Raw genomic sequence first — 12,963 nt, forward strand, 5'->3', positions numbered from 1 at the left:
CCCCTCTCCCCCCCCCCTTATAGATGGTCCCCCTCTCCCCCCTTATAGATGGTCCCCCTCTCCCCCTCCCTTATAGATGGTCCCCCTCTCCCCCTCCCTTATAGATGGCCCCCCTCTCCCCCCTCCCTTATAGATGGTCCCCCTCTCCCCCCTCCCTTATAGATGGTCCCCTTCTCCCCCCCCTTATAGATGGTCCCCCTCTCCCCCCCCTTATAGATGGTCCCCCTCTTCCCCCCCCCTTATAGATGGTCCCCCTCTTCCCTCTCCCCCCCCTTATAGATGGTCCCCCTCTTCCCCCCCCCCCTTATAGATGGTCCCCTCTCCCTTATAGATGGTCCCCCTCTTCCCCCCCCTTATAGATGGTCCCCCTCTCCCCCCCCCCTTATAGATGGTCCCCCTCTCCCCCCTCCCTTATAGATGGTCCCCCTCTCCCCCCTCCCTTATAGATGGTCCCCCTCTCCCCCCTCCCTTATAGATGGTCCCCCTCTCCTCCCTCCCTTATAGATGGTCCCCCTCTTTCCCCTCCCTTATAGATGGTCCCCCTCTTTCCCCCTTATAGATGGTCCCCCTATTTCCCCCCTCCCTTATAGATGGTCCCCCTCTCCCCTCCCTTATAGATGGTCCCCCTCCCTTATAGATGATCCCCCTGTCCCCCCCCTTATAGATGGTCCCCCTCTCCCCCCCCCCTTATAGATGGTCCCCCTCTCCCCCCCCCCCCCTTATAGATGGTCCCCCTCTCCCCCCCCCCCTTATAGATGGTCCCCCTCTCCCCCCCCCCTTATAGATGGTCCCCCTCTCCCCTCTCCCTTATAGATGGTCCCCCTCTCCCCCCCCCCTTATAGATAGTCCCCCTCTCCCCTCTCCCTTATATATGGTCCCCCCCCCCCTGCACAGCAGATAAAACAAAAACAAAAAACAGCACACAACTCACCTGCCATTCGTTCCCCTGTCGAGCCTCTCTGGTCTGGTCCCGGCTGATGTGCGGCTGCCCAGGGTGTCCCGTCCTGTCCCCGGGAGCGCGGGCATTAGAGAGCTCCCCGTGCGCCTGTGGCTGTGACTTCCGGCGCACAGGGAGCTCTCTGATGCGCGCGCTGCCGGGGACAGGATGGGACACCCCCGGCAGCCACACATCAGCCGGGGGGACTAAGGCTGCATTCCCACGTTCTGTGATCCTGACAGATCACGGACGTGGAATGCCGGTACCGGAGACCCCCGAGCCCGGACAGCATCTGTAATTAGATGCTGGGAGCGGGGGAAACTGTATTCATAAGCGCCGCGCTGTAGTAACAGCACCGGGTGGCTGATTCATTACAGCGCGGCGCTTATGAATACAGTCTCCCCCGCTCCCAGCATCTAATTACAGATGCTGTCCGGGCGCGGGGGTCTCTGGTACATGGTACAATCAGTGGCGGATTATAATGTGGGCGGCCGCCCGAACCGCTCATATTATAATCTGCCACTGAATGCCGCCCCCAGGGGCGTAGCTAATGTCTCTTGGGCCCTGGTGCAAGAGGTCAACTTGGGCCCCCCCTTCTCAATGCTATTGGTATATATATATCTCAAGACTGATATTACCAATAATACCAGTATACAGGAAATATTATCACCGCCATACTGTTACTAAACAAATCCTGTTTACTGAGACCAATATTGCCAATATTACCAGTACACAAGGGGAAATATTACCGCCACACCACAACCATCACCACCATATTGTTACTGACCAAATCCAGTATACTAAATCCAATAAAACACAGTACCAGATAACAAGTAACAAATAATACCACCACATACTAACTAACACCACCGCTGCTGCTACTGAATATAATCCTCTGTACATAGACCAATATCACTTCATACAGTCATATAGAGGTGGACGCACTGTACACAGGATCTATACACCATATACATTACAGAGCAGTTATATCAAGTGACTCACAGGGGACGTCTTCTCTGATCGGAGTTCTTCCCTTTTCATCTTCTCCATCTGCCCTGGGCCATTATGACAACTTCTCTGGGCCACGAATCCACAGAATCTGCCAGACAGACATATTAGACTCCTCGCTTCTCACCATCCTCATCTCTCTAAAAACTGCACATCTGTACTGTCCCCTTTACACCCTCATTTAGTAGGTAGCCCCGACACTATGTGACCCCCCTTACAGTACATGCCCCCCTCTGTGCATGCCCTATTGTATACACCCCCCATGTAGTCCACCTTATAGATGGCCCCCAATGTTTCCCCCTTATAGATGGCCCCCTGTGTTGTCCCTCTTACAGATGCCCCCCATGTTGTCCCCTCCTCCTGCCCCTTCATCACCATACTACTACCCCTTTCATCCTCCTGCCCCTCCATCATCATACTACAAACACCTCCATCATAATACTACCACCCCTTCATCCTCCTGCCCTTTCATCATCATACCACTACACCCCTCATCATCCTCTTGTTCCATCATCATACCACTACACCCCTCATCATCCTCTTGTTCTATCATACCACTACACCCCCATCATCCTCTTGTTCCATCATCATCATCATACCACTACACCCCCATCATCCTCTTGTTCCTTCATCATCATCATACCACTACATCCCCATCATCCTCTTGTTCCATCATCATAGCACTACACCCCCCATCATCCTCTTGTTCCTTCATCATACCACTACACCCCCATCATCCTCTTGTTCCTTCATCATCATCATACCACTACATCCCCATCATCCTCTTGTTCCTTCATCATCATACCACTACATCCTCATCATTCTCTTGTTCCATCATCATACCACTACACCCCCATCATCCTCTTGTTCCTTAATCATCATACCACTACACCCCTCATCATCCTCTTGTTCCATCATCATCATCATACCACTACATCCCCATCATCCTCTTGTTCCATCATCGTCATACCACTACATCCCCATCATCCTCTTGTTCCATCATCATCATACCACTACACCCCCATCATCCTCTTGTTCCATCATCATACCACTACACCCCCATCATCCTCTTGTTCTACCATCATACCACTACACCCCCCATCATCCTCTTGTTCCATCATCATCATCATACCACTACACCCCTCATCATCCTCTTGTTCCATCATCATCATACCACTACACCCCCCATCATCCTCTTGTTCCATCATCATCATACCACTACACCCCCCATCATCCTCTTGTTCCATCATCATACCACTACACCCCCCATCATCCTCTTGTTCCATCATCATCATCATACCACTACACCCCTCATCATCCTCTTGTTCCTTCATCATCACCATACCACTACACCCCTCATCATCCTCTTGTTCCTTCAACATCATACCACTACACCCCTCATCATCCTCTTGTCCCATCATTATACCACTACACCCCCCCATCATCCTCTTGTTCCTTCATCATACCACTACACCCCCATCATCCTCTTCTTCCATCATCATCATACCACTACACCCCCATCATGCCCTTTAAAACTAAAAAATCTTTACTCACCTGAATGGTTCCTCTAGTCTTCTTGTCACGCGCGCTGGCGGGCTTACCGCAGCTGGGGGCGGGGCTTCCAGTGGAGGGGGCGGAGCTTCGCAGGACCTGTTTTTTTTTGCCCTCAAGATGCTCCCAGCCCCGCTAGTCAGCCGGGGGCCGTCCCAGCCTGCCTCTTGTGATCGCAGGCAAAACATTGCTTGCGGTCACAAGAGGGAGTGGGATGGGAGCAGTACAGTGGCAAGGGGGGCCTCGTGGGCCTCCCCTTGGTAGCGGCCCGGTCGCGGCGGCGACCACTGCGACCGTGGTAGCTACGCCACTGAATGCCGCCCCCATGATAACAGCTGGTGGCGCCGCCTGAGGCAGACGACTCAGGTCGCCTCATCATTGCGGCGCCACTGCTAGGAGGTACATACTGATGATGGTAAGTACAGATCCCAGGGAACTCAAGCAAAGCAGAAGTTTTTTGGCTAAGAGCTCCCCCTAAGGGTGAGCTGTGCCTCTACAGCCAGTGAGTGACAGAGCGAGCTGTCAGTGTGCGGGGACCTGGAGACTGAAGCAGGAGCACTCAGGGGAATTGTGGGCAGATAAACATTGGCTGTTTACTATTTGTTAACCCCACAGCAGTTAAGTAGTTAACATGGCCGCCACTGCATTTCACAGCGGAATAAAAATCTACTGCGAGAATGCGGGGCTTTAAAGGGATTTTGTCATTACTGAAACTGCTAACGATACTACATAGATGATGTGGTAAGCAGAACTATATGGCAACATAACTGAGAAAACTACATTCTAATCGGTCATGCACTGTGTGTGAATTGGATCCTGGCTGATGCCCAGGAGTCCTGGACTCTCAGCTGTAACCCCTTCCCGACTGGCCCCCTTTGCTTTGTGCTTTCCATGAATAACCTGGTTCCTATTTGTGCTTTCCATTAATATTATTTGTATAGTGGTAATTCTTTTCTCCTCTCTTCATAATTACATTGTCCTTCAGGCCTTACAGAACTTTGGCTTGTGTCACATGCTGTCCACCTACCTGCGAGGCCTTGAGCATGAGAATCCAGAGTGGTCTTCAGAGCTGCAGGAGATTCACTTTCAGGCCGCATGGAGGAATATGCAGTGGGAGCAGAGTCCATCCTACAAGTAATGCTCCATTCATGTGCAAAGCCGGTCATTTTAGATATTCTTTGTTTTTATAGCCACATATACACTTCTTCCATTTTTTATTTAGAAGTGACGCTGCTGGGCCTGGCTATCACGAATCTCTGTACTGCGCTTTACAGTCCCTAAGAGACAAAGAATTCCCTACTTTCCATGACCACATTAAGTTTGCCAGGTACTTTTTTTTCTTGGAATTCACTTTTCCCATACATTTTAGTTCAGCTTCTCTGTCAGTAGTTTATGCTACCCTGAGATAGGACAGCATAAACCTACTGACAGAGAAGCTGAACAGAATAATGTATCACTTACATAGTTCTGTGCAGCTGATTCTGATGCATCCTCATGAATATCCAGTCATTTCCATTATGTGTGTGTGTGTGTGTGTGTGCGCTCAGTAGTCCTCAATATTCATGAGCACAAGCTCCATCTGCTCACTGGCTACTGATTTGCAGTTATCTTTATCTATGCTGTCTTTGGGCAGACAGCTGACAATCAGTAGATGGAAGGAGTGGTGCAGCACAAAGCCCATTCTCCTGCATATTAGGAGAACGGCTGAACAGAATGAGGTGATACATATTTCTGTTTAGCATTTATGTTGCTAGTTTTTGCTGTTCTCATTTGAGGGAGCATTAATCTAGTGACAGATTCCCTTCAAACATTGTGCTTAACCTGTGCAGGGCCCATGCCTTTGGAAATGGACCAAACATAGACATTTGTAGACTGCATTTATTCAATTAAACTCATTGAATACATCAACAGCTTTTTATGTATTTTTTGGGAGAAATTTCATTAGTTCACTGTAATTGTAACTTTTGGTCACTAGAGGGAGCTGTAACTCAACAAATGTCACCATCTCACCATATTTTATAGAGAAAAGTCTTAATGTTTAATAATCATTGTTCAATTCTGTCTATAGGGTTAAAGAAGTTGAAGAGCTGTGTAAAGGCAGCCTGGAGTCTGTGTATTCTCTCTATCCCACTTTATGCAGATTGCAAGCAATTGGAGAACTGGCAAATGCTGGACAGATGTTGTCACGGTATGCTAAAATCCTTCGTATGATTCAGCGCTGTGTGATGTAGCCAAAAAGTATGGCAGATGCTCAGTGGGGTTCAGTTTTACTACTGCACATCTATGGCTAGTTAAAATCAATGGATGATTGTTGTAGAACTCTTCCTCGGCAGAGTCCCAGCTGGCCTTGTGGATAATCCGGTCTTGTTCATAGCTTTGTTTCTGTATTTCAGACCCATCACTCAGCTGCAGTTAAATGACCTTTATATGAAGTGGCATCAGCAGTCTCAGCTCCTTAAAGACAGCGACTTTAGCTTTCAGGAACCCGTCCTTGCTCTCCGATCCGTCATCCTTGAGACTATGCTGGAGAAAAATGTGTCCTCTCAGGACTGCCTGAATGAGATCCTTACCAGACATTTAGTGGAGGTATCTCAAGGATCTAGGCTCGCCAACAACACCCAGGTGAATTTTTGCATTTTAAAATACAGTTCATGGCTAGGTTCACGCTATTTAGAAATGACGCCCATCTTTCATAGCAACGGCCATCATTGTGCAAATAGTGACCGTTAAAAAAAAACAAAAACGGACGTTATTTTCACAGTGACGCCATTGTTAAGAAAGACTGCCATCAATTTTTAATAGTGTGAACCTAGCCAATAAGTCAAAACCAAGCTGCTTAGCGGTCATACTGTATATCTGATGGCCCATACTGACTGCATTGCCTACGTACATACTAATGAAAAGAATCAAAGAATATGTTAAAGGGTACTCTGGCAGAAAAACTTTTTCTTTCAAATCATCTAGTTTCAGAAAGTAATATAGATTTGTAATTTACTTCTTTTTAAAAATCTCAAGTCTTTCCATGCTTATCAGCTGCTGTATGTCATGCAGGAAGTGTATTCTCTCCAGTCTGACACAGTGCTCTCTGGTGCCACCTCTGTTCATGTCAGGAACTGTCCAGAGCAGTAGAATATCCCCATAGAAAACATCTACTGCTCTGGACAGTTCCTGACATGGACAGAGGTGGCAGCAGAGAGCACTGTGTCAGACTGGAAAGAAGGCACCACTTCCTGCAGGACAAACAGCAACTGATAAGTACTGGAAGACTTGAGAATTTTAAATAGAAGTAATTTAAAAATCTATATAGCTTTCTGAATCCAGTTGATTTGAAAGAAAAAGATTTTTGCCAGAGTACCCCTTTATAAAATAAACAGATGACTTCCTGGTGACCACCATAACTAATCAGCTTTGAAACCATGTGCTAGTGATCAGTGGCCCCCACGATGATACATTTATCACTTATTTAGTGGATAGGTGATTACATTATTTTTTGTGGGCTAATCCCTTTAAAGGGGGTTTTCAGCTCAGTTTCATTGAATGGAGCTGAATTGTTATTCCCCAAACAGCCTGGGAATAGGGGTGGCACTATTTGCAGGAAAGTAGCTGTGATTTTTTTCTAACCCCATTTATTCAACCCCAAAAATAGTTTTAGTTTGATGCAATGTTTCATATACCTGAGGTTGTCTTTTCTCTTCCAGCTACCAGAAAAGGCAATGTTCAAGATTAAACAACATAATTCTGCACAGTTCCTTGTATCTGAATGGCAGCTTGAAGAAGCTCAAGTCTTTTGGGCTAAAAAGGAGCAAAGTCTGGCGTTGGGTTTACTAAGACAAATGGTGGAGAAATTGGAAGCTCACAGCTTTGAGGTTGGTATTACATCATGAGAGGGATTTTGCATTTCAGATATGTCAAGGTCAAAGCATCGATATAATCTAATATTTCTTAGTTTACAGTAAGTTTGACCCCACAGGATAGCTCCTCAGATCAGCGCGCATGTCAGTCAGCTGTTTGGCGCCATACTACATAGTGACCGGATTTTGTCTGTAACTGCAGTTCTGGTCACGTCTCTGTGAATAGGAGCTAAGCTGCAGTTACAGGTCACCACCACTATAGAGTGAATGGAGACCCACTATATTCTCTGTGTAGTGTGGCGCCAAACAGCTGACTGGCACACTTTGCCAGTCAGTCCATTTTGCCTTGAAACACTCTTTAAGCCATCTCACTCATAGACTAAACCAGAGCATGTAGTAATAATAATAAATTTATTTGCATAGCGCCAACAGATTCCGCAGCGCTTTTTTTCTATGCATACAGTACAGAGGTACATAATACACAGTAACATATCCATAGGCTCCCATTTAGGTGACAGAGTGGCGGCCCAGTATATTGTGGTATGCTTTTTTTTTTCTTTTTGTTGTGATCATGTAGTGCTGATTAAATAGTATCATTGTGCTGATCACATATATGAAATAATAGGTTGTATATATAACCTCAGCACTCACCAAGTTTAAGTGTATACCATATAATGCCCAGGAATGGTGTATCACTTGGTGTTTAAGTAGCACTGCCCCTTTAAAGTATAGCAACACGTCTCAGCATTCTGCTCTTAGATGCTGTAGGTTTCTTTGTGTACATGCAATTTTAACATGAATTGTGTTATTTTTACTTTTAGGTTGAGAATGACCCCAACTTGCAGCTGATATATGTTGAATGCTTGAGGTTATGCGGTAACTGGTTGGCAGAAACCTGTCTGGAGAGCCCCACAATCATTATGCAGAACTATCTTGAGAAGGTAAGATTTTCTGAGTATCTGTAAAACAAGGGACACATAGGTCTCAATGTATTATAAGGCCCAGCGCTCTCTATCTGAGAGGTATAATATTACTACATATTAATTATACATTGCTGGCCAGTTCCATATAGAATTATAGCCCATAGTGGTCTGTCTCATGGTCAGGATCATCTGAGCACTGCAGCCCCTTCCATGAGCTGATGGGTGAGGGTCCCAGGAGTCGTAGAATCAGAGCTCAGTACAGATTGTATTCATAGTGCCCGACCTGAATGACCTCCTGGCTGTAATTCTATCAGTTTCAATAGTTTTACCTGCCATATATATCCTTTTATAGTTACAGTAAAAGAGATGGATTCCTGTATGGATTTCACCCCGGCATTTTATAATTTATATCCTCCTGCAGATGAAACTTGCCAGAGCCGGTGACCTTGTTTCTTGTTCTACAGGCAGTGGAAGTGGCAGAGAGCTACAGCACAGACGGCTGCGAGCGCCTGCAGCAAGGAAGGATGAAGGCGTTCCTGTCATTGGCCCGCTTCTCAGATGCCCAGTATCAGCGGATCGATAACTACATGAAGTCTTCAGAGTTTGAGAACAAGCAGGCATTACTGGCAAAGGCTAAGGAAGAAGTGGAGCTGATGAGACAGCACAAGGTCCAGACCAACAGGTGCGTATGGAACAATGAATGAATGAGGGATGAAGCGGTTATTGATGAGTAAAAAAAAATAAAATGGCTGCACCACCCTATTAAAACTAACATCTATTAGGTTGTATTCATTCAGTGAAGTTTCCAATAGCCAGGTTATCTATGGTGATATAAGAACCATCATGCCCTGCATAGTTCTCATTTCTGTGCTGCTCAGGAGCAGCTGTAGAGTTAATAGTTGTCTCCTGAAGATACATACCTGTCCATATACCCCATGAGGGTGAATTCACACACAGCAGATCTGTTGTAGATATTTCCTCTACTGTCCTATTCATCCATATCCAAATTGTAATCAATTAAACCAAATTTAAAGTGAACCTGTCACTAGGTTTATGCTGTCTTAAACGAGGGCTAGTGACAGAAATGCTGAACCTATCTGGTGTATTACTTCCATCATTCTGTTCAGCCGTTCTCCTAATATGCAGAAGAATTGGCACATCCCTCCCCCCGTCCTACAGCTGCTGATTGACAGTTGGCTGCCTATACACTGCATGGATAGATAACTGCCAATCAGCAGCTGGTGGGCGGAGTTTTCTGCTTCTCATGAATATCCAGGACTACTGGGCTCATGCACATAATGGAGAGGACTACTTATTGTCCATGTTATTTAGCAGGATATCTCTGAAGCTCCACAGCTTAATATAAGTGATATATCATTCTGTTCAGCTTCTCTGTCACTAGTATATGCTACCCTGAGATGGAACGACAGAAACCTATTGACAGAGTCTTTTTAAGTCACAGGGTTGTGACGTGTCAGCCCTGCTCAGCCAGTCAGCAGCTGTAACGGGGTCCTACCTCGACCGCTGACTGGCTGTGCAGGGCTGACAAGTTAAAACCCGGGTCCCCTCTCAGACCAGGAAGTGACTGGGGGACCGGGAACCAGAGTGGGGGACAGCGGACCCCTGTGCTGTGGCCACGGAGGTAGGTACATGTTGTTATGCTCAGTTACCTCCTTCCTGGCTCTTTTGAAAAAAAAATGTCAGACACTGGACTTCTCCTTTAAATGACACAGACCTTACTTAGAGGTATAAAACCAGAAAATAAAAAAAGATATAGATAGGATTATTATAAGGCTAAATGCAAACTAGCAGATTGGCTGTGCAGAAAGTCTGTAGTGGATTTGCTGTATACAGAGCGTGAGTTATCTATCCGACAATATAAAGGGATCATCGCTGCTTTGTTACATCCATCCACATATAAGTGGAGCAGGCAGCCACAGGGCTGATCCAGAGGGAACCGCCACATTATTCTCCTTTGTACACAGGATACATCTACATCGTCTTTTAAGGTTCCATAATGTACTTTTATACAAACCTACAAGCTCCACTTTGTGTTATTTGTTGCTGGAGTGCAGCAGGGGATGATTTTACTGATCGCTCCGGTGAAAAGCTATAACATGCATCATAAAGCGTGTAAATACATATCGTAGATGCGGCATTGGCGTGCCTACTGCTCCAGCAGTGACTGTGACATGCGGCATATAAGAGGATTCTTAATTCATGCTTCAATATAAATGCTATTCAGGAGCCGGTTCAAGTGCCGTATAGGTGTCAGCTTCAAGCTAGGGCCATTGAGCTATGTAATAAATGTTCATTACAGCTGGGTTTTGAGTATCGGCGGAGCATTAAGGCCTCATATCCCAGGTATTGCCTGGCTTCTTGTAATTTCACTCACCGGGGCTCTTGGGAATAGGCTACCAGAAATACATTACATTTCTAGGCTTTACCTTATTAGAGGGAGTCAGGGAGTCTTGTCACATTATGGGGAGATTTATTCTGAACTGTAAGATATCTTGTAAGATTAGCATGAGCCTCATGTGATTTAGATTGGGTTTACGCGTTCTGATTCTACCAAGATCCAACTTGTCATGGTGAAAACCCTTCTAATATATTAGTGAATTATCAGTGGGGGTCTATTTATTTCTATGCCGAAAAAAAGAAATCACTAAATTGGGCCTAGGCATATGATGACACCCTTTAGGGTTGGCTATTGAATGTTCCGTGCAATGGAAATCTACGTCTGCCGCAGCTCGGAGACATGTTTAATGCCAGAGGGAGATACAAAAAAGCTGAGCTCATTCAACTCAGCACCACTGGGTTCCATCCTAGCTGCCCATAGTAATCGAGCACTGATCTCATAGATTGATGCAGTACATATGTAATGCATTGATCTCTACGAGAGATCAGTACAGTTACCATAGAAGTCCCCCAGGGGTGCTTCAAGTTACTGTAAAAAATAAATAAATGTTTTTTCATTAATAAAAATCCCATTCCATAAAAAAGTTTAAAACACTGCCCTGTTCCCATTTTTTGATTAAAAATAAATAAATGCAAATATTTGGTATTGCAGCGTGCAGAATTGCCTAAACTATTAAATGATTGCATTCCTGATCTTGCATGGTAAATGGGGTCAGTGTAACAAAAACGCCAAAGTTTCTAAATTGCAGATTTTTGGTCACATCACATCCAGTAAAATTGTCATAAAAAGGCTTAGGAGGGAAGGGGTTAAAAAGAGTCCTATGAGCAGCCTCCCACCGTTACTTTACTCACATCGCTGTGATATTTTCTTGCCTGCCAGGTACACTATAAAGGTTCAGCGAGAACTGGAATTGGATGAATGTGCAATTTCTGCTCTGAAGGAGGACAGGAAAAACTTCCTCTGCACAGCCATAAGGAACTACATCAGCTGCCTGGTGTCAGGGGAAGAACATGACATGTGGATTTTCCGTCTGTGCTCCCTCTGGTTGGAAAACTCTGGATTGTCTGAAGTGAATAGTATTATGAAGGTATCTGAAAAGTAGGAACCATAAAATAAATGCTGACTTTTCCAGAATTAAAATTTCATCCTTAATTTTACTTCACTAATATAAAAATATGAATGCTGTTATACACATCTGTCATATAGTATATTGTACAATTATTATAGTTATATAAAATAGGCTTCACCGGTTAAATAGTGGAAAGGGGTAAAAGAAGTCTAGTCCAACCTATAACCCTACAGTATTCATCCAGAGGAAGACAGAAACCTTTATGGGGAAGACACCTATTGCCCCATGAATTATTTCAGTGCCTTGGCCACACCTCTATGACACTTCAGAGCACTTTTAACAAAGCCATAAATAAGGTGACAAAAAAGGATCCTAATGGGTCATGGCATATCTATCTATCTATCTATCTATCTATCTATCTATCTATCTAAAATGTATACCATAGTAACATTTTGTTTATTTTCCTCACTAGTAAAGGCAGCTGCATAATTTCTCCCCGCCTCCTCTGCAGGTACATGTTTCCATGGACAACAGACAACAAACAAGTCCTTTGTAGTCTGATCCTGTAATCCTATTCCCTTCTATGTGCAAAAATAGAAAAACACTTGGCACAACTCCAAACATCCACAATCCGCGTGCAAAAAATGGGATTTCTTGCCTCGGGTCCTTTAAGCACTATGGCTATTATGGTGCTCTGCATGCAGTAACATAAAGTCCATGTACAACAAAATCCATAGAAAAGATGATCATGCGGCACTCACCAAATCTTCATGCATATTCTTTTATTTAATTCATAGTAACAAAAACAACTTCAAGTGCTGTACAGGTTACATGGCAGGTGCAGGGGTGCTCCACTAGAGCCTCTAGGGGAGCACACCTGCCATGTAACCTGTACGGCATTGAGGTTGTTTTTGTTACTATGATTTAAATAAAAGAATATGCAAGAAGATTTGGTGAGTGCTGTATGATCATCTTTTCTATGGATTTCATTATATTCCCTTCTATATCTCCCCTGAATAATTTGCTGGAAAAAACTGGCTTCCATGACTTACATGCGACATTTATTGTGTCTTTTAGTCACTTTTGTACCCTGCCCAGAAATGGGTGTGGTCTCACAAGAAAGGGGCGATGTCTTAATTTAACATTTTGGCTGATTTTGGTGTAAAATAGGTCAGCTTATTGTAAACAGTCTACAAATTAGCCAG

General features: G+C 44.9%; 1 protein-coding gene across 1 annotated transcript in view; it reads left to right on the plus strand.

Annotated features, from left to right (window-relative positions):
- The window catches only part of ATM (ATM serine/threonine kinase), a 114,169-nt gene that overhangs the window by 85,456 nt on the left and 15,750 nt on the right, over window positions 1–12,963 (plus strand). Inside the window, exons 43-50 of the mRNA XM_069969764.1 lie at window positions 4,482–4,630; window positions 4,719–4,823; window positions 5,565–5,684; window positions 5,890–6,118; window positions 7,195–7,362; window positions 8,169–8,288; window positions 8,735–8,952; window positions 11,569–11,776. Of these exons, the coding sequence (XP_069825865.1) occupies window positions 4,482–4,630; window positions 4,719–4,823; window positions 5,565–5,684; window positions 5,890–6,118; window positions 7,195–7,362; window positions 8,169–8,288; window positions 8,735–8,952; window positions 11,569–11,776 (1,317 nt within the window). The remainder of the gene's footprint in view (window positions 1–4,481; window positions 4,631–4,718; window positions 4,824–5,564; window positions 5,685–5,889; window positions 6,119–7,194; window positions 7,363–8,168; window positions 8,289–8,734; window positions 8,953–11,568; window positions 11,777–12,963) is intronic.

The sequence above is a fragment of the Dendropsophus ebraccatus genome, chromosome 5 (genome assembly GCF_027789765.1).
Source record: "Dendropsophus ebraccatus isolate aDenEbr1 chromosome 5, aDenEbr1.pat, whole genome shotgun sequence".
Classification (NCBI taxonomy): Eukaryota; Metazoa; Chordata; class Amphibia; order Anura; family Hylidae; genus Dendropsophus; species Dendropsophus ebraccatus.